The sequence below is a fragment of the Seriola lalandi genome, unplaced genomic scaffold (genome assembly GCF_002814215.2).
Source record: "Seriola lalandi dorsalis isolate HSWRI2012SDOR001 ecotype SW California unplaced genomic scaffold, Sedor1 jcf7180002054370, whole genome shotgun sequence".
NCBI classification, from domain to species: domain Eukaryota; kingdom Metazoa; phylum Chordata; class Actinopteri; order Carangiformes; family Carangidae; genus Seriola; species Seriola lalandi.
The window spans coordinates 610,141-632,227 of record NW_019524923.1 but is presented as its reverse complement, the minus strand read 5'-3'; the positions used below and the strand labels follow the sequence as shown (position 1 = coordinate 632,227).

At 39.6% G+C, this 22,087-nt stretch overlaps 2 protein-coding genes across 6 annotated transcripts in view; both read right to left on the bottom strand.

The window, feature by feature from the left end:
- The window catches only part of nup54 (nucleoporin 54), a 10,320-nt gene extending 4,337 nt beyond the window's left edge, over positions 1-5,983 (bottom strand). The window contains exons 1-10 of one of the 4 annotated variants that reach the window (XM_023408692.2): positions 5,912-5,981; positions 5,372-5,479; positions 4,563-4,649; positions 4,338-4,373; positions 3,706-3,792; positions 2,298-2,456; positions 1,481-1,707; positions 1,201-1,388; positions 876-1,072; positions 711-765 (exon numbers count right to left, since the gene is read on the bottom strand). In XM_023408692.2, coding sequence (XP_023264460.1) covers positions 711-765; positions 876-1,072; positions 1,201-1,388; positions 1,481-1,707; positions 2,298-2,456; positions 3,706-3,792; positions 4,338-4,373; positions 4,563-4,649; positions 5,372-5,479; positions 5,912-5,954 — 1,187 coding nt within the window. In that variant the 5' untranslated portion in view covers positions 5,955-5,981. Of the gene's footprint in view, positions 1-710; positions 766-875; positions 1,073-1,200; positions 1,389-1,480; positions 1,708-2,297; positions 2,457-3,705; positions 3,793-4,337; positions 4,374-4,562; positions 4,650-5,371; positions 5,480-5,911 lie in introns of all 4 variants that reach the window. The other 3 variants (XM_023408694.2, XM_023408693.2, XM_023408695.2) reach the window with 3 other exon arrangements.
- Positions 5,984-6,497: 514 nt separating this feature from the next.
- LOC111656794 (lysosome membrane protein 2-like) overlaps positions 6,498-22,087 on the bottom strand; it is a 20,339-nt gene continuing 4,749 nt past the window's right edge. Inside the window, exons 2-13 of one of the 2 annotated variants that reach the window (XM_023408652.2) lie at positions 19,347-19,504; positions 18,391-18,538; positions 18,031-18,219; positions 17,840-17,931; positions 16,743-16,862; positions 13,408-13,586; positions 11,213-11,331; positions 10,167-10,240; positions 9,983-10,031; positions 9,431-9,583; positions 9,214-9,255; positions 6,498-8,900 (exon numbers count right to left, since the gene is read on the bottom strand). In XM_023408652.2, the coding sequence (XP_023264420.1) occupies positions 8,790-8,900; positions 9,214-9,255; positions 9,431-9,583; positions 9,983-10,031; positions 10,167-10,240; positions 11,213-11,331; positions 13,408-13,586; positions 16,743-16,862; positions 17,840-17,931; positions 18,031-18,219; positions 18,391-18,538; positions 19,347-19,504 (1,434 nt within the window). In that variant the 3' untranslated portion in view covers positions 6,498-8,789. The remainder of the gene's footprint in view (positions 8,901-9,213; positions 9,256-9,430; positions 9,584-9,982; positions 10,032-10,166; positions 10,241-11,212; positions 11,332-13,407; positions 13,587-16,742; positions 16,863-17,839; positions 17,932-18,030; positions 18,220-18,390; positions 18,539-19,346; positions 19,505-22,087) is intronic. The other variant, XM_023408653.2, reaches the window with a different exon arrangement.

Sequence of the window (22,087 nt, the reverse complement as noted above, 5' to 3'; positions counted from 1 at the left end):
AAAAAACAACACAGAATATGAGATATTTCCCACATAATACATGATGGAGGGATGTGACATTGTTTTATATCAGAGTCTTTTATATCAAGACATTTCTCAAAACCAGAGTATGATCAGGGTGACTTTTGAACACTGGAAATAAATCATGTACTCATCCCGGCAGTAGCCCCCGTGGCACTCAAAATTTCCCTGGAATTTTCTAGTTTAAGATTAAGGCTCTAATGACAACGTGCCGCTGCAGAGTTAAACAAGGAAAACCAGGAAAATGTGTGCTGTAATGGCCATTGGTCAGGGGACCATAGGCCATCTTTATTCTTTTGTTGAAAGACAAGTGTCATTTTGTCAAATAAGCTAAAAAATAAATTGTGTAAAGCCTCACTTTAATACTGTATATCATATTTCAGATATTGAATGTGAATCTCTGCAACGGAAGTGGCAAGTGCACAGTTTGACTGACCCGTAGTCAGAATTTCCACTATTATGAGATGATGAATACCATATTTTCCTGTGAACTGTGAAGTATACTGTGGATGTGCCATGGGATGTAAGTTTAGATTTCAAATACAACTGTATTAGCTGCGAGAAATTAAAACGCAGCTACTGGTGGACCTAAAGAATCTCCCAGTCTTTTGTAACTGTTCTCCCACTCAACACATTCTTCATATACCATCAATAACGGAGTCTTGAATATACATTCTTAACCAACTTACTTCTCTGGGTCAGGGTTGTCTACCTTGGCCTGCTCCCAAATGATAGGGTCCACTCCTAGTAGGGAGAGACAACAACTTAGTTACAAAACAAAACTATTAAATCACTGATCGACCATTTGCTGAATTCAGTGAGAAGATGCCACAAACATGCAGGCACACACGTACCTGCGGGAGCATTTTGCAGCAGCTGTTTGAGCTGTGCTGGTGACAGCTCTGTGCGTGTGACAGACATGGCCACTCCAATCTGTGTGAGCTGGACCTTGATGTTGGCCTGCTCCAGATAACTGAAGAGTGTGGTTGCGGGGATCCGCTTGGAGGTGCCATTAGCAGAACGCTCCACCACGTAAATGATCACCTCTGTCCTGAGAGACAGAAGACACATGAAGAAGACCCCTTATTTGTTCATGACGAATTTGTCTATTGTCTACATTAAGAGTTAGGAAACCATGTATATACTAGTAGTACTGTAGGACATGTTATAGACACTTACTGGTCATTTGGCAGGGCTTTGACACCATCTACATTGACAGTGAGTGTTTGGTTGCTTCCCAGGACCTTATGGAGAGACTCCACCAGCTGCTGCTGCTGCACTCGCACATCAGCTTCCTTTTTATTGAGAACCAAGACCACTAAACCATCCTCATCCTTACTGACTGGGACACAGCTATAGCCCACTGCCTAGGAAACACAGGACACAAACGGATATGGAGATTCAACTTCAAATGAACCAACCACACTTCCAGCCTCTCTAATCAACTATCCCTTTTTACCTTGAACCTGCAGAATGGGTTCTCCAGTGTGAAGTCCACAGGTGGGTTGTTGTTGCTGTAGTAGCCCTTCCCTGTGCCCCAGTATGCCTGTAGCTGGTTCCATTTAGCTAAGATGGAGTCACGCTCATCTCCCAACAAGGTGGGAGCTGACAGAGCAGTGACCTGCTGGTAAAGGTGGGTGGGCTGAGCCTGACCCTGCTGCTGGGCCTGCTGGCCGAACAAGCCTCCTGGTATGGGGAAGGAGAGGTAAAATTACATATGCAGAAACAACTTTATGTTTATGTTTTTAGGGGAAAACTACTCAGTTAAATAATTGTTATTTTTACAACGTGTTTTACAATTATACAATGTCTGTGTAACTAAAGGCTTATATTTCAGCCTCAGCATACTGTTGGTTTGGTGACTATGTTTAAGCTTAAATCTGTCTCTTTCTGAGTGTTGTCGCCCTCTGCAGCAGTGAGGTGTACAGCACAGTTGGTAAAGATTGTAGGTGAGCTTGCTATATAGTCCTGAATCAATGCAAAAATGCTGCAATAACACAGCTAACACTTAAAAAAAAAAAAAAATCATCATCTTTGCTTGATTTTGAAATGGACAACATACAAACACATGTGAAATGAACTGTTTCCTCTGTTTTAAAGAGACTTTTCTGGCAAAATCATCCAGGACAGGCCGATTAACATTTCTGCAAACACAGAGAATGTGCTTATTTGTGCGTTTTATGATGTTCCTCCCGTAATTAGGTTTTAATGTTCTTTAATGTTCTAATCTTCACCCAGAAACAATAAAACTCTTATTTGGAAATATGGGCTCTTACCTTGCTGCTGCTGAGTTGACTGGATATTAAAGCCTCCAAACCCACCCAGGCCAGTCGTTCCTAATCCAGTCCCAAATCCTGTTGCCCCAGCAGCGGTTCCTGTGCCGAGCCCAGAGGAGAAACCAAACCCTTTGTTCTGCGTGTTACCAAACAGGCCTCCTAAAACAGAAGAGTGCGCCAACACATTGAGAAAAATATTACCTTCAATAATGCTACTGAATGCCAATAAAGTCTACAGAAATATTCTGCCGGCTTTGCAGAAGCATCACTGCAGGAATTGAAGGAAGGACTTGCTGTTATGGTAGAGTGACTGAGACATCTTGTGGAAGCTTCTATAAGTGTTGGCATTTTAAAACAAAGCTGAGTATGAGGCAGTATGCAACAGCAGGATGAGTTAAGAGTTGCGCTAAATTTTTACGTCTCCAAATAAGTTCCTAACAATTTCTTGAGAGTTTCTTGGCAAGTGCTATGTAATTACTACTTATAAAGAAAACAGGTTGCAATGTTCTTAATAGTTGTTTAGAGTTTAGTTAGTGGTGTTGAGTTCAGGCTTTCGATTTCCAAAGGCATTTCCTTGAAATGTCAGTTTTATTTAAACCTAAGTCAAAGATTATTTAATATTTACCTATCATTGGAAGATTTATTTTTGATATGTGCTGAACTGCATGCCTGCCTTGAGAAGAACAGCACACTTTTTTTATGCTCAGTTGACCTGCTGTGCACTGACTTAAGAGACTCTAAGTTACACTAGCTTAGCAATGAATGTTTCTTTCCAGGAAACTTCTGAAATTACTTGGAATTTAAGAAACCCCATAATATAAAGGGTTACTATACTATATTATTGAAAAAAGTGCCAAAATCAGTTTTCCTGTTCTTCAATTTTTTTTTTAACCCCATCTAATATTATCTCATCCTAGCTTAAATGTAATTATATTAAATGATTAACCTATTGTCTGTATTAGGCTTCATTTAAAGGATTCAAGTCATGTTTTTAGTTTCTTTTTTAATGCAACATACATTTAGACCTCTGCACTTCAAACAATAAGAATGAAACACCCAACAGGATTGAGTACTCAAAGGCAATCACTGAGCAAGATGATATTCACAGCATCATCTAAAAAAAGCACTTAGATCATGGAAGAGCCGAGATTTTTGTTTTGTAATTTCGACTCAACTGTACTGTACTCAGGCTGGATATTTTCATCATATTGTAATACGGCTGATAAAACCCGTCTTTGATGATCATTGTCTCAGCTGAGCAAAAATGCTGAATGTCCCTTTTTTATTTATTTTTTTTTTATTTGTGTACATGCATATTTTTCTGTCTTGCACATAAACATAAATGATAACAAAAAGAAGAGACGTTTCATATTTTGTTGTTAAAACTGAAGGCAGCTCTACAACTGACCTGCGGTGTTGGAGGGAGCAGCAAAGCTAAAAGTGGACCCTGCTGGAGCAGCAGTTGTTGTGGTCGTCCCAAAGCCACCAAATGCACCTGAAAAACAAAGCAAATGATTACAAATGAGATAGAGGGTGTGATACAAAAGGAGGTGAGAGAATGAAAAAATGAAATTGCTGACTATTTGACATATAGTAGAAGTTGAAATCACAACTAAGCCTTTAAGATTAATAGTAAGGAAAATTGAATTGTCCTTCCATTCAATCTAGAATTGCATTTATCTTACATGTAAGGTGAATGTGTACTGACTTTCAACAGGAATCAAATGAAATGAGTGCATAATTTAACATTTAGTCTCCTCATGCAAATGGAGACAACAAAGCATCACATTTTATAAGATAAATCACAAGGTGACATGAAAAAGCATTGCACCACATAGATGTGAAAATGGATGGAAATGTGTGTTTACAGACACAGACTGTACTGAGTAATCAATCACAAAGGTCATCTACCTGTGCTAGCCAGGCTATTACCAAAATTGAAAACAGTGCCAGTGGTGGTTGCTGTACCAAAGCACCCCACATTAAAGCTGACTGCTGCTGGGTTGGCATTTAAACCAAACCCCCCAAAACTAAACCCACCAGCCGTGGTGTTTCCAGCTCCCAGCCCCCCAAATCCTGCAGCCAGTGAAGGCAGGCGGCAAGAAAGAGAGAATGACATGAAGGAGTTAAATGACAGGATATCAGGCTTAGTATGGGCTCATTAATTGTAAAAAAAAAAAAACAGTCCTCTGACACCTTAAAAAAAGACATGGCTTAAAAATGATACAAAAACAACGAGCTTCGTAAATAAGCTGTGTATTTTACCAGTGTTGGTGGAGCCAAAACCAAATCCTGTGGCTGGTGCAGCAGCAGCAGTGGTGGTGGCTGCCCCAAAACCAGGAGCTGTTAGAGCTACAGAGAAAAAGCAGACACAAAGCAGACTGCGAGTTAAACTGGCACACTATCAGATTTGAATACAACAAGTATATCCAAAAATAGCCAACACAAATTTGCTATACCAACCAGTTAGTCATCATCTGTGAAGCCTTTGCTCAAATTAACCCAAAATATAATGCTTGCAAATACTCTTGATAAAGCATAAATGTCACCAGTGCGTGGCTGTTCGTAACAGTATGTTTTAGTTTTACAAAATAAAAGACTTCAAAGACGAAGCTCAAAGCACACAACAAGCATGACTTAAGCACAATCATGAGCTTATAGCATAGGTTCAGTTTTTTAAGAATCTGTCTTAAAACAGTAGTCCAGGGATTCGATTAACTCAGACAGCTGAAGCATCATGTTAACCTCACAATTTTCTGCATGCATTTTTGCACAGCAAAGTGGATTTCATCCTCTATCACACACATTGAATTAGGAAGGGCTCTCTTAAATGCCAGTATGAACAGGAGGAATGATCACAGGGGGCAAACCCTTATGTTCATAGATTATTGAACTGTTTGACGATAAACTTGAAAAAATAATTAAAACTAATAATAAAACTGGTTGATATGGCAGATACACATCTGGTCACCTCCCCCGGGGGTCTCAAATAGGAAGAGGGTGACTCCAGTGACCACTGATCAAAACCAGAGCAGAGGGGCCCCCGTCAGTGACGATCGGGGCCCTGGACTTACTGCCGAATCCGGATGAGGCGGTGGTGGTGGTGGCTGCGGGGCCAAAGCCAAAAGCTGTAGATGCTGTGGTCTTAGCACCAAATGTACCGAATGAAAACCCAGGGGCGCCTTCACAAGAACACAGAGAGAGCTGTGGGTGTTAGGACAGTGCAGCTACGACGGATTTTTAAATCAGGAACAAACGTTAGCTCACACAAACACCAGCTCGTGAGGACCGTTGATTAGCCAAAACAGCTAGCCAAGGAGGCACATGCTAACAGTACACATATAATAGAGAAGGCTATCTAGCCTACTTGAAGAAGGGGAATTATAACATTTCTTGCTCAACAGTTTACTGCCTTTACTTTACTGCCAGCATTTCTTATTGAGGTTATCATTAGCCGGTAGATGTCATGCGTTCATGCTACGGCAGTTTGATATGAGCTATCAGCTGACTATTTACATTTATCGCTACTGTATGGACACCGAAATAACACTATCTTTCCATAAAATATGGGGGATTTTTTCAGCCTCATTAAAATACTCTTAAATTGAACATACTTGCAGCTGTGTTTCCCGTGGCGCCGCCAAAACTGAACGCCATGTTGACTACCACCGGAGACGGCTTCTTCTTCTTCCTCTTCTTGTTGATATAAAGCAGCTATCACCCAGCAAACGGCGCAGTATCGCCACCTGGAGTCAGGACAAGAGATGACTACTACCTACTGCAGGGATGAGACTAGATACACAAAGAAACTCAGCTTTGAATAATAATTTGTGCCCATCAAAAAGCCCAGTTGCTTGGTTAGAAATTCTTAAAATGATATTTATGCTAACTCCCTCATTGATAAATTCAGAATCTATGAATATGCAAATATTTTCATTTCAAAAGCCAAACAGCCATGTTCAGTCAGGCAAGCTGGTGCAATTTTGAGAAATCTAAAATTACTTGAGAAATTACTTATTATATCGTTTATTATTATTATTAAATATTATAACGTTTCAGCAGTAGATTACAGGCTGGAAACAAGAAATTTCCCTCTACGTTTTCTCTCATGTGGCATGCAGTTGTATGGGTTTCTAACATCTAAGTCCCTTAAATGAGAACCAAACACTGACAAAAAGGCTTAAATGATGAAAAGATGCATTTACTGAAACTACTTTTATTTTTGTATACATAGTAAAAACAGTATTAACAGTCAACACTTCAAAACAAGCTGAAGATTAGAAGAAAATGTGGTTTTACAATAATCTCTGAAAGTACAATCTGTAATCAAAGTATGGCACAAAACAGCCCCATGTACAATCCATATTGTGCTTTCTGTGTTTTGGTTTTATCAGTGTAACAAAATAATTTATCCTCTTTAGGAACTATATTAATATTATGTAATACTGTTTTTTGCATCAACACAATGATTGATTTACCCATTCATCCACTCTTGTGAATTTATAACACTACTTTATGCACTCTCCAAAAATCTCTTCTATTCTCTTTAAGTTTTATTATTGTACACAACTGAATTAAAGTTTACATCAAACAAAAACAGTAAAATCACACGAGGAAGCAAAAAAAAAAAAAAAAATCTCTACGTGAAACATGTTACTGCTTCTCCACTATTGTCTGATATAGTCAGTGCTGATTATTACAGTGCATGTAATAAAGACGTAGTGTGAAGTAACTCATTCATCCTTAAAATGTTACAACTAAAGAACAAGAGCAGTAATAAAAGCTGGGCTCATCACAGCTCAAATGTAGTAATTCTGCAGCATTAAATGGCACCTGAAATCTAATGTTTTCACCAGCCTTGAGTGAGAAAGCTGTAGCTCTGTACAGCAATCTATCATTCAAAGTGCAGCTTGACCCTGCCGGCTATACAAAAAACTACAAAAACAGTTCCATACCCCATTTTTGTTTGGTAGCTGGAAGAAAACAATTGGCACTTGAGAGTAGATTTTGTTGGTATGACATGGCGTTCCTTTCACAAAATATGTGAAAACTACAAAGGCAAAAAAAAAAATCAAATCTAGTAACATTGATTGTATTAAAGGCACAACTACAGCATTTCTCAATGTTGAACAATCATGAGTTTTGAATTGTAATGACTGTTCACCCTGACAAGTCTCTCATAAACACTGTTGGTGTCATATTCAGCAACTTAGACACTAGTAAGGCATTCAACAACAGCATCATAAAAGCATATTTTGAAATGATAATAAGCTGAATTACATTTTGATATGGTGAGGTGAGTTAGTATAAGCAGTTAGACGGGGCAAAAAATACTGTCAACACATAAATTCAGCACTGTATGACTATCACCAATTCAACCATAACATCCTGTCACACCCAGGGCTTAAAGTGTCGCTCATTATGGCACTAGAGGACATTTGTGAAGCTCTAACTTACGATGTTCTTCATTCAAACATTTCTATATTAACATTTACAAAGAAAATGAGAAGGACTTCTTATATTACAAAAATTAAAGAATCCAAAATATACAGCGTTTTTTTTAAATCTGATATTCATTCCCATCATACACTGAGAGGAATGTAAGCAGTTCAACACATCTTACACCGTATATATATATATATATATATATACTGTATATATAATGAATGCCATACTCTGAAGGTTTTTCAGGTATGGTAACAATGATGTGCACAGGTATCCCTCTAAACAGATTATATCAATAGAAAATAATAATGAGCCATGAAAACATTCTGCAACATTTAGTTTAGGATGAAATGCAAATGAGACAAAGTAATAGTGAGTTGATTTAAATGCTGTATGTTTTGCTCCTTTTATCTTGCTTTGATAATAGCTTAGCAGAGCCCCCCTGAGAGTGAGGTATGATATCCAAAAAACTCACATTTTATGGATCTCATAACCCTGGTCCCAAATCACCCTCTATGCCCTGTTATATAGTAATGAGTCGCTACAATCTTAAAGTTTAAAGCAAGAGAAGAATCTAATGTAGGCAAACAGAGAATGAGGTGAGGCCACATCCTCTACATCTCTGGCTGGAAGGGTGTGTTTTGTTTATTTACGACCACCACAACTTGTGCTCTCCATCAGACCTGCAGCCTGTTGTCAAGATTGATGTGAGCAGCAGCTGGTGAGAAGTAGCCCTTCACACACACAGTGTTTTTAAATGAATGTCAAACTTTTTTTTCTGGGTATACTGTGCCCAAGACCTGGACTTTAAGTAGCCCTCCATGAGTAAAACTAAGTACATACGCACAGTATGTTTGAGACTAGTTGAGTCCCAATTCTCTACCCGTCAACCCCCCCCCCCCCCCCCCCCCAAAAAAAAACATCAAAAACAGACAGATTTACAATTATAAAGGATATTCACAATTTTTTCTCTCTCCAAATCTCTATTTGTAATTCTGAAGGTTGCCAATGTACAAAGCTTCTTTCTAACCATCCTCTTCCTCCTTCTCAAGCTTGTGGGTCAGGTTTAGGTGTCAAACCAATATAGGTTCCATTTTGGGGATCATCCTTTTCCTTGTCATTGACTGGAGAGTAGGAGGTGTCGTCTTCAGCAGAGGTCTGTAGTGGTAGGTTGAGGATTTGAGAAAAAAACAAAACATAACAAAACAAACGGTATTAGATTAAGGATACAAAACAGTATTAAAACTCATCTCATTTTGCTTAAATCATCTTATTTCTGTTAATGTGTTCAAACCTGACACAATAAGTTTACTGTACAGCACCAGAATTATTTCAGAAAGAGTGAAAGTCATCTAGCTTCATACTGAAAAATGGGATTAAAGATGCATATAGACCATATGTAATTCATAAAGTAAGACAGAAGATTGAATTAAGGAGAAATAATATAGATGATCAAAGCATAAACACTTACAGCATAGGTAGGCTTGGTAAACACAATGCGTTTAACTTCATTCTGCACAGAGACACACAGTGATAAACACACATGCACAGTGCCATTTGCATTAGTGTGTGGTTAAGCAACTCGATGAATTTTGCAAAAAAATTGTCATCATTTATTGCCTATTAGCACAAAGCAAGCCAAATTGTAAGTTGTTAAGAATAAAATGAGCTGAGAAGAGGCGTGGTACCTTCTGCCTGCGGGCCCGCAACAGAAGGATGATGAAGACGAAGAGCATGATGACACCCAGTCCCACGATGATGAGCGGGAAGTTGGACACTAGAGTGACGATAAGCAGCAGCTTCTGCACTTTTGCCGCGGATGCATCATCAATCACCACACTCTGTTTATTAAAAGACAATTTGAATGATACATATGGAAAGAACATTTACAGCATCTTATACATAAAAAATCTTTCTAGTGCAGTGGTTCCCAATCTGTGAGCCCAAAGGTGGGCCGACAAATCATTTACAAAACAGTACAATTTTGGAGAAAAGATGTATTTATATAAAAATATTATTATATATAATATATATATGTATATATATATTATATATATATATATATATATATATATATATATACATTGGTCTCTCGGCAAACAAACAAAAAAGAAAAATTGAGCTTCCCCTGCTTTCCGTTCAATCGTTATCAATGAATTATAAAGTGCTCTTAGAGGGCATTATTTGGCCTCCACATTGTTATTGGGTCGGGTCAGGTGTGTGTCTTTAATGATTCTTACCTCATTGAGGAACATAACAGGAAAGACGGTATTCAAATTTCTGGTTTTCCTGTTATGAGAACAATGAAAAGAGTGATAAGCAGTCATATATACACACACACACACACACACACACACACACACACACACACGTACATCAAGACTATGGACAGTGTTTGGCTTGTGTTTGGATGCAGAGACTCACGGGAATCCAGACATTCTGCTGAGCAAGATGTTAATCTGTGCTCTCTTGTTTGCTCGTACAATCACTCCAGTGGTCTGTGAGCAAAAAATAAAATGTAGAGTTAAATAAAGAACTGTATCACCAGAACAGACAACAAAATAAAATCTAGTACGAATGGTGGAAGTATTCAGATTCTTTATTTAAATAAATAAGTATGGGTGTAAAAATAATCAATTACAAGTAAAAGTCCTGTATTTAAGAAAAAGTACTGTAAGGTAAATGTGCTTAAAGTGTCAAAGCAAAAGTTTTTGTTCTGTGAATGATATACTATTAGATATTATATTATCAGATGATTACTACTGATGCCTTAATGTGTATGTCAAGAAATATAGTTGGTCAAGGTAGAGCTGATATGAAATTTTTTTGTCATGTTTTTTTCTATATTATTCTTTATTGCGAACAACAAAAATTCAACCTTTCAAACTCTTAGTAAAAACAAGCAACATTATAAATATAATAACTACAGCAACTATTATTATTATCATCTTTGTATAATATTACAAATCTCGTAGGTAGTTTAATGTATGATAATGCATGATATTTTAGGATCCGCACACAGTATGCTTTGTATTTAAAGACTTTAGTAGGAAAGATAAATGTAGTGGAGTAAAAACTTCAATATTTCCCTCTGAAATGTAGAAGCAGTACAAAGTGGCATTAAATGGAAATACTCAAGTAAAGGACAAGTACCTCAAAATTGTACTTAATGCAGTATTAGTGTACATGTACTTATTTCTTAAGAGTCTTAAAAGTACAATGAGGGTATTGATGAGGCCAACGCAGGGGGTTAACTTCTGCACTAGTACTGATATACCACTAGGTGGAGCAGCAGTATATCTTAATATAGCATGCCGTTCCTCTTCGTCACGCAGTTCAGTGAAATGCTTTGCTTCTGTATGAGCATGAGTCACAGCTACAAAGATGAGTCACAGCATAAATGTTACTAATCATAGCTGCAGAACCAAAAAGTGCATTTAAGGCTGATAAACTGCGGCCTGGCGGCTTACCGGGTTAAGGTCGAGGAACGTTTGGTGATGCTCTCTTTGAGGGGACATTCCTTCAATGGCATCCGGGTATTGATCATCTGCCAGGTAGAAATGAGGAAAGGAAGCGACCACTGGGGCACCTGTGCGAGGAGAGGAGGATTCAGAGGACAAACAATGAGGAAAAGTGGCCGCATGAAGCTGAAGAAAGAATTAATAAAAGACGCACATACTGTATATCTCTACTGTCAGTAAATGAGTCACAACAAAAGTGAAGTGAATGTCAACTGTGATATATTGTGCGTTTTGTCCTCTGTGACAATGTCGCCCCATTATGGTTTAATGAGACGTGAAACATAATTATGACAAGAGGGACTTGAGCTACCACATGCCTCCATAACAAGGAATTACTCATTAATTTGGCTAATTCACACATTAATTGGTGATTATTATATTTTCAGGAATATCCTAATGAATATGCTAATCTGTAGCGCAAGGGCCTCTAAGGTGAGATGAGAACATCTGCTCTGTAAAGGGAACCTGTAGAACAAGCATAAAGTTTCTTGTTCATGATAGTGACAACGCCATGGCGGTGCGACATAAATATCTCCACCATTCCTGATACAAAGGATGAATAATTAATCAAAGCAGCATTTCCTGTTGTTTGGTGCTGTTTGATGTATGATCTTATCGCGACACAAGGGAGCCCTTAAGATATGACGACAAGATATAATCTGACCTTCATTTTTGGACACAGGGAATGTTACTTAGGGTTGATCCTCCAAGGAAAATAAACAATAAAAGGTACATAAAAGGACCACAAGCCCGCTTGTCGAACTACTTAATGACAGCATCACTTATCCAGATATAGAATCATGTTACTTTTGCTAAGTTTCCTTCCTTATATTGTCTACAGGAGACATTGCGTTCCTACAATATTACCATATTCCACAATAAGGAACAGGAGACACTCTTGGTTTGGTTCTACTTGTGCATTTTGCTTTCGACCTAAGCAAGTAATTCTGGAGGTCTGTGGTTTAGCAAAAAAACCAAAACAAACAATAAACAAGTGGTTCAGCTCCACGAGAAGCACGTGTGTGTCTCGGCAGCGACAACGAAGTCAGATGGTGGCACAGTGAGAGGTGCTGATGAAGTGGGGCAGAGGTGACAGTTTTCCTGCTCTTGTGTATGGCAACAGACGCTCGACAAAAAACACTGGACACCCGCAGTCACCTGAGAGGCTTTTCCCATTACAACCCACAAGGTCAACGTAGCGCAAACACACAACACACACACATATTTGTATTGGTATACCTTTAAGCACCATTAATCCTTGTGTTCATTCCTTAGCGCCGGAATCTAAACTTAACCCTCTGCACACTCTTGAAATCCACCTAATTTCTCAGCGTGCTTTGATTTTTTTTTAAATGAAAGCTCAACAATGTTTCAGCCCATTTACTACAACTCTTTTTTCATTCTGTTCATTTCAGTACACTATGGAAATCGTCCTGAAAACCAAACTGAAGCAAGTCTTTGCATATTGATACTGAAATAAATACAAAGTAATAGTTGCCACAAAGGCATTAAAAGTGCATTAAAAAACTACAACACGAAATATGTTGCGACACTGGTATTGTTATTTCACAGGGAATGAGACATGAGGAACAATTGGACAGTGAACACAGGCACTTAGATAATGCCAGGTCATATTCAAGGCCAGAATCAGGTGACAGGGCTTACCGCCCCCTCAGCTACTGGGCCAGTCATGGTCAGATGGCGCCTGAGGTGTGGAGAGGGCTGGAGAGCTGTGTCACATGGGTCATTTAGGGAGTATTACCAGTGGTGATAGCAGGAGAGAAAGGGACTTGACAGATGTGAGAACGGTGTTTTGTATTGTCTTTTAAAAGTGTGCTGGGTAGAAAGTAGTGAAACGAAGGCCAAAGATCTTAGGTTCTTTTCAATGTAAAGTTATGTGTTGACTAAAAAGGTCAAAACCAGAGTGTGAGTAAAGAGGCTTTGTGTGGGATTCACAGGAAAAAATGTTGATGTTGTGGCAGAAATCATAAGTAAGTTGTGTCAGCAGAACTGTGGGCTGTGAGGGAGGTCGCGTGACAGCACAGTGTGAGTGTGAGTGTGAGTGTGAGTGTGAGTGTGTGTGTGTGTGTGTGTGTGTGTGTGTGTGTGTGTGTGTGTGTGCAAGAAAATACTCTGACATTTACCTTTCCGACAGGGACTGACTTTAAGAAGGCCAGTTCCCAGGCACTCCTGTGGGGTGACGCAGAAACCCTCGTTGGCTGGGTTCTCCTCTTTGCTGGCCAGGACAGAGCGTGGTGGTGTGAAGCGATACGCTGGGATTCCGTTCACCTCCACATCTTTCTCAAACTCCATGTAAATCGTCCTGGAGGGAGGAGCACGCAAGAACGTCACATAACACAATAAAGTTCAAAGGAGAACAATTTAAAGAACAATTCCACTGCGACTGGAGAATTTTCACAGTACCACGCCTTTTTTCCAGTCTCTAAAAACACATACGGCTGTCTAGAATTCGTGCAACAATATTTTTTGTAATCCATTAATATCCAAACCATTTCCAGGTAGGTACACACACACACACACACACACACACACACACACAATTGTTTGAAAAAGTCATTACATTAGACAACAGTAGTAGACCGTAAAAATAAATCAGCACACGCTGTACGGGTGTTGGCCCTTGGTCCACGGTGGATCGTCAGACGCTGGAGGATTTGTACTGACTCTACCATTATGCTGAAATCCAGTTGAGAGTCCTTTTTTAAAATGATGTTGACCTTTCTTTTGTACTGGGAGTGGAGAAAATGTAACCGATTATACTTAAATGTTTGTTGTGCTTTTACATCTTCCAGGAGAACGACATTATTGTGAGCAGCTTCATCCTTGTTCTATGTATCTGCAGTGTTCGGTCCTGTAGAGGGAATCCCGATGATTCTCAGTGAGAACAAAGGAGCCTATATAGTGTCTGCCAACTGGCCTGGAGGATGCAGCCTTTAGCTACGCAGCCCACCAATTGTGCAACAATACTGTACAGACCTTTCCCTCGACCTTCGTGAGAGAAGCCAAGTAAAAAGCCTGATGTGTTTCTTCACTAGAATTGGGCTAAAAGCCTCTGCCTTGTACTGCAAGGCATGAGAGACTTGCACTATGAATTAATTTCAGATAAACTAAGCAGTGTGCAGGGGATAAGATTTGGAAAACAGCTTAAAAGGTGGCGTGAGATACTTCTATTATACTGCAGCTGCAAAATGTTTTGATTAAAGGGAAAAGGGAAAGAGGGGAGATATAAAAATGTACAATTTGAATAATGAGTAACATCTGAAGTTCTTAACTTTCCACGTAGCAGAAGAACAGGAGTCGATGTTTTTAGTTTTATGCATAAAAACCCTGTTTGTGTTGTATGCCACTTATAGTTTGTTTTATTTGATTTCATTTTAAATTCATTGTCTTTGCATGTCCAGGTGCCATGTTGGATTGAATCTTTTAAATGTTGGTTGTTTTAAGACACAAGAAAATCAAATCATATCATCTCTTTTAAACTAAAGATCACGCCTACAGGAAAGATTAAAGTGCAGCAAAAGGCGAGTTGGCATCTGAACAATGACACCTGTCCGCAATTCGTCAAAATCTTGCGGTTTTTTGTGGCTCAGCTGCCACTCACCGGACCAAAGGGTCACCACCCTGTCGGGTCACAGATGGGAATTCTGGCACTTTTTCTGTCCTGCAGATCAGCCCCAGATGTCATTAAACTAAACACATGTTTAAACACTACTCCTACTGAAGGACTGAGAATCCCCATGTCAAGCTGTGTGTGTGAAAGGTGAACATACATGATTTAATTGAACACTTCCTCTTCAGATTATTGTAAAAAGTACAGGAAACAGGGAGGGTGCTTTCCCCTTGTTCACAATAACAGACAGCCATGATGGGGCCACCAGGCAATGGATAAGTAGGTGAAAGTGTTCAGTAAACATTTGGGAGAGGGGTTTTTGACACGCGTCCAATCAGAGTCAAAGGTACAACCATGCCCCTCCAACAGATTCTTTCCACCCTCAACAAAAAGGGGAAGATGTCTGCAGGAGCTTCTGTTTTTTTTAGGTCAAGGTTATTTTCTACATTAGACGCCCTCATCACGAGCAAGAGCGAGGACACAGTTTCATCGGGAAAGTCACATTTTGCAACAGCTAAGGCTTAGCATTTGCGAAATGAAACCCTGAGGAACAATTTATCGGTAAGTCACTGTGTGAGAGGTTGTTCTTTTTAACATTCAGCAAGCTTTCAAAGGACACATTCTGATGTTGAAACCCTCCAGAGGAAACATTATAAATCTCAATGTCCTCAAGAGCATTTGGGCTGAAAACCTCTGGCAGAAGTAACTGGTAGAAAAACCGTCTGGATGCATACGGGCCATTTCACATGGAAAACATAATTAAAGTTGTTTGTTCCAGCTGGTCCAGAACAGAATCTTCCCACGGATGTGACAATGTGCTTAGCACAAATCAATACTTGTCAACAACCAGAAAACTGTTTTCATTCTCACTCTCACAGGTTTTATTCCACTTCCTCACTCGCTCGCCTTCCATCTCCATGTAACTCCAGACCAACACTGCTCTTCAAGTAAGCCTCTCCATTCAATTTCAGTTTTCAGGAAACTGACATGTCAGTCTTTCAAAAAGCCCTCATAATATAGGCAGTAAAGCTTTGGTGAGTAAACAGAGGTCACCTGCGGCACTGCTTGTAAGTGAGCTGGATGTTGTTTTAACAATCCATTGGATACAAGGCCTGTGAACATACCATACCCGATATGAAAGCCCCCGTCAAGCTCTGTGGTGGGCTGAGTCCAACATGTTCAGTTCAGGTCATGAACCAGAAATAGACATCACTTCATCATGACTTACTACACCACCCTCAGGTAAAATATTAAACAGAATATGGGACATGAGGTAACAGTGGGACAAATGGGAGGAAGTATATCCTTGCTGTTGCTATAACTCCAGGTATAACTTTAAACACCGAACACCACATCGAATGAGCAAGTTCTATTCAAGCCTTACCCGACCGTTCAACACAGTGGTGCTAAATGCTAACTGAGCGTGCTAACATGCTGATGTTTAGCATAATGTTTACTATGTTCACCAGCTTAGTTAGCATAGTATAATTTACTAATTAACATGAAACAACATGAAACTCATTTTTGCAGGTATCAACTTTGGTCAAGTATTGGAAAAGATAAAAATTTGACCTGCTGGTGGCGCTAGAGGAAAAGTGACAGGATCAAGTGTAAGTCATTAGAAATCATCCTCTGCATGCCATGGACATCTACACCAAATTTTATGACAATGCATCCCATGGTTGTTGAAATATTTTCAGTCTGGACCGAAGTGGTGGACCAACCAACTGATCGGCTAACCAATCAACATCGAGCAATCTATGGAGCCAAGTGTGAGGATTTACAAATCTTAAAGTGACAGCAGGTGGTAAGCAGGCAGCAGGAAGGCACTATAGTGTTAAACTGTACCTGCAGAGGTCTGGGGTGAAGATATAAATGCGTTCGTTCTTGTCCAGCAGGGGATGGAAAGCACTTCCATCTGATCCATTGATGCTGTTGCTTTGTTCAGTCGACCAGAACGTCAGCTCACTGCAGAACAACACATTATCACAACCATGAGCGTTTGACGCGGCCTGCACAGCGGTCAAAGAAGTTTTCTTTTTTTATATATGATTAGGACAAAAACAGAATAAAAACAATGCTTTGGTTCTTCCTGGCTGGATATGTCTTCAAAACCCCCACTTTTAAAGTCAACATCATTATCAACTCTATCTTAATAATGCTAAATTACAATTATATGTTTTGTTGATTATTTATCTCAAAGTCAAAGTTGAAAAAAAGCAGATTCCCAGGAGTAAGAAGGATAATTACTGGGGCGGCCAAAACGTCACTTAGAAACCATCATTAAGGCATTCCCCATATCAGGATGTCCTGCCCTGTGTTCTGTGCTACCAGCCCAGACCAACAGGCAAACAAACAGGCAGACACAGAAGACCAGTGCTTTGCTATTATTAGAAAAAAAAAAAAAGGTAGAAAACCTTTTGATCCAAAGGTTACCCAGTGATGTTTCATCACTGTGGAGAAACACAAACTTATTCTTAACACACAAAGATTTATGTGCACAACAAAATAACTTCATTGTTTTTCATTTCAATAGAAATCAAGGGTGAAATCCACTAAATTATCAATTTAAACTTGTATACCCTGAAAAGCTGCAGTCTTCAGAACTGTGTTACTCTACAGTGCTTTTATTTTTATTTTCCATTTATTGCAGATTGTTTACTTTTTGAATTAATGTATGGACTGACAGATGATATATACATGTTTAGTTAGTCTTTTTAAATGTAGTTAAAGTTTAAAGATTTAGGGATTTTGTACATGCAGTGACTGGGTCCCTATTCACAAGCTTCTGAAGTTTATTGGGGTGTCCCATTTTTACCAGTTGCTATTATCATGTTTGTATGCTTTTACTTGTATTGATTTGTGTGATTTGTGTGAAATAAATGAAATGAATGAATGAAGAGAGAGAGAGAGAGAGAGAGAGAGAGAGATTGCATCAGTGCTACCTTTGGCCTTTCCACGTTTCCACCCGTCCATAATCCATGTAGTTCTGCACCCCGGTGTGGTAGACAAACTCCCCGTCGTTAGTTCCATTTTTCTAAATAGATCCAAACATTTAAGGCATTAAAATGTGTTCGTGTTTACAAGCACATTCAAATTTCTTATCAGAAAAAACATTTCGTAGAGCTGTACATGCCTTGTACATGAGACCAAAGATCTTTTCCACTTCAGGTGAGCTTTGAGAGATACGGGACAGCATGGGATCTTCATAACCCCACAGCAATTCATCCACACTGCGAGTAATGAAGAGCTGGCTCCCAGTAGCGCTGATCATGAAATTTGCCATGGTGACCTTCATGAAACCTTTCGCCTTGCTCATTACAGCCTAGAGACGGGAAGTAGAGCAGAGTGGAGAGGAGATGTTAAAGAATGCAGGGTGACGTGGCGGCCATTGAGGTCGGACTGAGAAAACAAAATGCAGAAGGAAATCATACAAGTTACAGGACACATACTCCACTTTCCCCCACTAGTTTGAGACATTTAGTTCATGACTCACCCAAAGAGGGATGTTGACAGTGGTGATGTTATCCTCGGCTGGGTCTCCCACAGACCTCTCCCTCATGAACACAAAGCTTTTGGTGTTGTATGCGGACACCATAGTGTCATTTTCCACCATGCTCACATTGTCCTTGTACCTGTACTCCCTACGCAAACACAATAAGACGTACGATTATCGTTTCTTTTTTTTCACATTACGCTCTCTAGAATTGTTCTTGTGTTACAAATGAGCATCACAGACCAGTTAAAAACTCAAAAAGTACAGCACATAAATTTAAGTTAACATAACATATTAATTTCAACACAACGGCCGTTTGAAATTAGGGAACCCAAACAGTGGCAGTTGCAACATGTGAGCGTACTAGAAGTGATTCAAAATGATCTACATCAAAACGGTTTCTTGTTGGGACTCACATAACAGACTGAACAGGATATGAGACAACATACCATACAGGTCACTGTCTGATCTGATGACATTAACCCTGTAACTGGTCATTTGTCTTAATACTTTGAAATATTCAATTAAAATCAGTGTGACCGAACAAACCATAAGAGTGAAAGCAGGGAGGCAGAAGCGTGGTGTCCTTTTTCATATTGTGCTGAGCAAATAACAGGCACTTTTTAAAAGCAGGAATAAGCCTGACAAAAAAATATCATCCTATCTCCACCACTGTGAAATCTAACTTTGTGGTGTGCAGTGTGGTTCATGTAGCCCAAATTTAGAAACGAGCAACTCAATGGACTCAAGAAATACGAACAGCAACACAGTCCTCTAAAGTAGGAGGCATTGTGTTAGAACCCTTCTATGCTGCATGTTTTTTAAAATTTCATTTCAGGGCTTTTTACTACAGTGACACCAGTGGAGACAGTGTTACTGGCGGCTGACCTACAGAGATCGCCTCCGACACACACAACATCAACCTTCCCTGCCTTCCCTGTGCAGCGATGTCCTACCTGTATGTGTAGGGTCCAACCTGGTTGAGCACTGGCTTGGCCCCTTCAAGGAACTCCGGCACGTTGGTCACATTGAAGAAGAAGAACTCCATGTAGACAGGAGGGGGAGGGGTTTTCCACGACGCAAACACACGGCTGCCCTCTACCAAAACAATCTCCTGTTGACACAGAAAGTGCATATCTCAGTTTAAATCTAGACACAGTTCATTCAGACACATATATGTTTGTGAAAGACAAATTCTCATATCCAAACAAATGCATTAATTCCGATCATATTAACATAAAACACAACATGCTTGATATAGACTATTGTACAGGGCGCTGCTTATAAGTGACGTTTTTAATACCATCTAGAATACAATTTAATCCCTATTTTAATGTTTGATAGACACCAAAGAAAAGCCAGAAGGGATGATAAGGCCCAGAATTATTATTCCTAGAACTAAGTGCATGCATTAATGGACATTTTTATCACATTTTTATTGCTCATTCCCAGCAGTATACAAAAGTAATTTCTAAAAATATTGTCAATTGATCATTTACAACAACCTGAAACTGGATAAGCAGCAGAGAATTGGTGGATAAATGGATGGGTAGATAAACAGATAGATAGAAAAAACAACTAATTAATTTAAGTTCCAAATATAAATATTACAAGGTCAGAGGTCTGTCACAATGGTATTGGTGATTTTACAGACTGTAATACAAAAACATTTTTGAAGTAATGTTTTTTGACCTTTTTAAAGGAAATTTAAGACTTTTAAGACGCTACCTCTAAAGGCCTTTCTTTCGATGAAAATGAAATCAAAGAGTTTAAATAAAACCTAATTAATGATGCATTTCCTGCAAAAAGTGCTTTGCAACAGCAAACACATGTTCGGAGATTTCGCAATCTCTTCCTAGTAAAAACAACCCAGAGAACAAAAACATCTTTGGGGGGTCGTGGAGGGGAGCTGCTGTCTGGGAGTAAGACAAGCGCACTGGCTGCACACATGAATGGTATTAGGGGAGACCCCATTGTCAGCGGTTGCCACTGACAATGGGCTACACTTTGGGGGGAGAGCCGCTGACAGATCATGTGATGCAGAGAGCTGGATGCCCACTGGTTCCGTGGGACTGCGACCTTAATCATCTGAGCCACATTCCTGAGGACCAAGCCTTATGAGGCCCTGATAGTGCAGCGCAGGCACAAATCTGTACTATCCTGTTTCATTACACATGATGTAATGAAAAGTTCTCACAGCAGATATCGCTGCCTCTGGAGGACAACGATTGCCTGATTCGCTGCAGGAATCTTTTGAGGAACTCAAAAAAAAAAAACAGAGTGGGAGAAGAAGGAAGGGGGCAAGAGGATTAGTGTTTCTTTTAAAAGACACATCAAGAGGAAATCTCACTTTGGCCTAATTGTGTCAGATTTGTGTTAAAGTTAAAAGCAACACGCCAGCATGAAATAAGCCCAGAAAAAAAAAAACAGCCGAGCAAACCAATGAGTCCCATTACTTCAGGGGAGTACAGACCCCCCCCCCCCTCTCTCTTTTGGGGTCCCTTCTTGTTTAGAGACAAAAGTTTAGCTGAGTAACCAAGGACAATAAAGCTGTCATCTTAGATTGAGGAAGGGAGAGCATGGTCTTTCTATGTCATCCTTTCATGCTTCGAACAACCAACAATATGGTAAACTCCCCCACCCCCCAGCATGCTACATGAAATACCGCGTGGAAAACAGGAACAGAGGAACCCTCTTATCGCAGCGCTTACCCACCGCCACTATTACACCACTCCCTGTATGAAAACACATGTAGCAGGTGAATACACAAATACACAATCTGCTACTGCTTTGATGTAGACACAGGCAAATACAGATATGAATAACACTGGGCACAGCAAGAAGCTATTCATTAAGTCCTCCAGCCGTGGTGCACAAGCTTTGTATACTCTAAATGGGTTTGTCTCAATAGTGGCCAAACACCTCACAGAGCTCCACCAGCTGAACTGTAGTCCTGCCCTGCTGCTACTGAACCAATCCAAGTCATATTAAGGTCCGTTTAGTTGTACATTGACCATGGAGGAGTCCTAATTTTCACTAACACACTCAATGGAAGGCAATGTGAGATCATACAGCATGGATTACATTAATTAATAGGTATGATTAAGATATGTTTCTCATATTCATTTGTGACTACATCCCCAGAATATGAATACAAATGGGTGATGTGACAAGGTATCCTGTTGCTTCAATCAAAAAAAAAAAAAAAAAAAAAAAAAAAAAGGATACCATGAAATTTGGTGTTGACATTCCTGTGGTGGCACTGTCAAGATAAACCACACTTATATTTCAACTACTGGTTGAGCTCCAGGAATATAACCAAATCATTCATGATGTATAATTTTGCACTTCACCTGTTAGAGGTGGTTTGCTTGTCTTAATACTTTAATCCAAATTCACAATAAAATGTTTGTGTCAAGCTAAAACTACGCAAGACAACCAGCAAGGGGCCGCTGGCCGCTATGTCTAATCTAGTCTATGTAAAATGACCAAATTCCTATTCAGAGACAAGTAATTTTTCACCATCAGCCCATCAGCAGGTCATTGCATACTGACCCCGCTTGACTCACATGGAAGCTGAGTGGCTGCCAGTCCAGTTTCCCAATAAACCTAGCAGTGTGAAAGAGGCTTAGCACACAAAGAGAGTCTGCTGCTGGGAGGGTTTCCATGGAATGAGATCCTTCACACTGGCGCAACC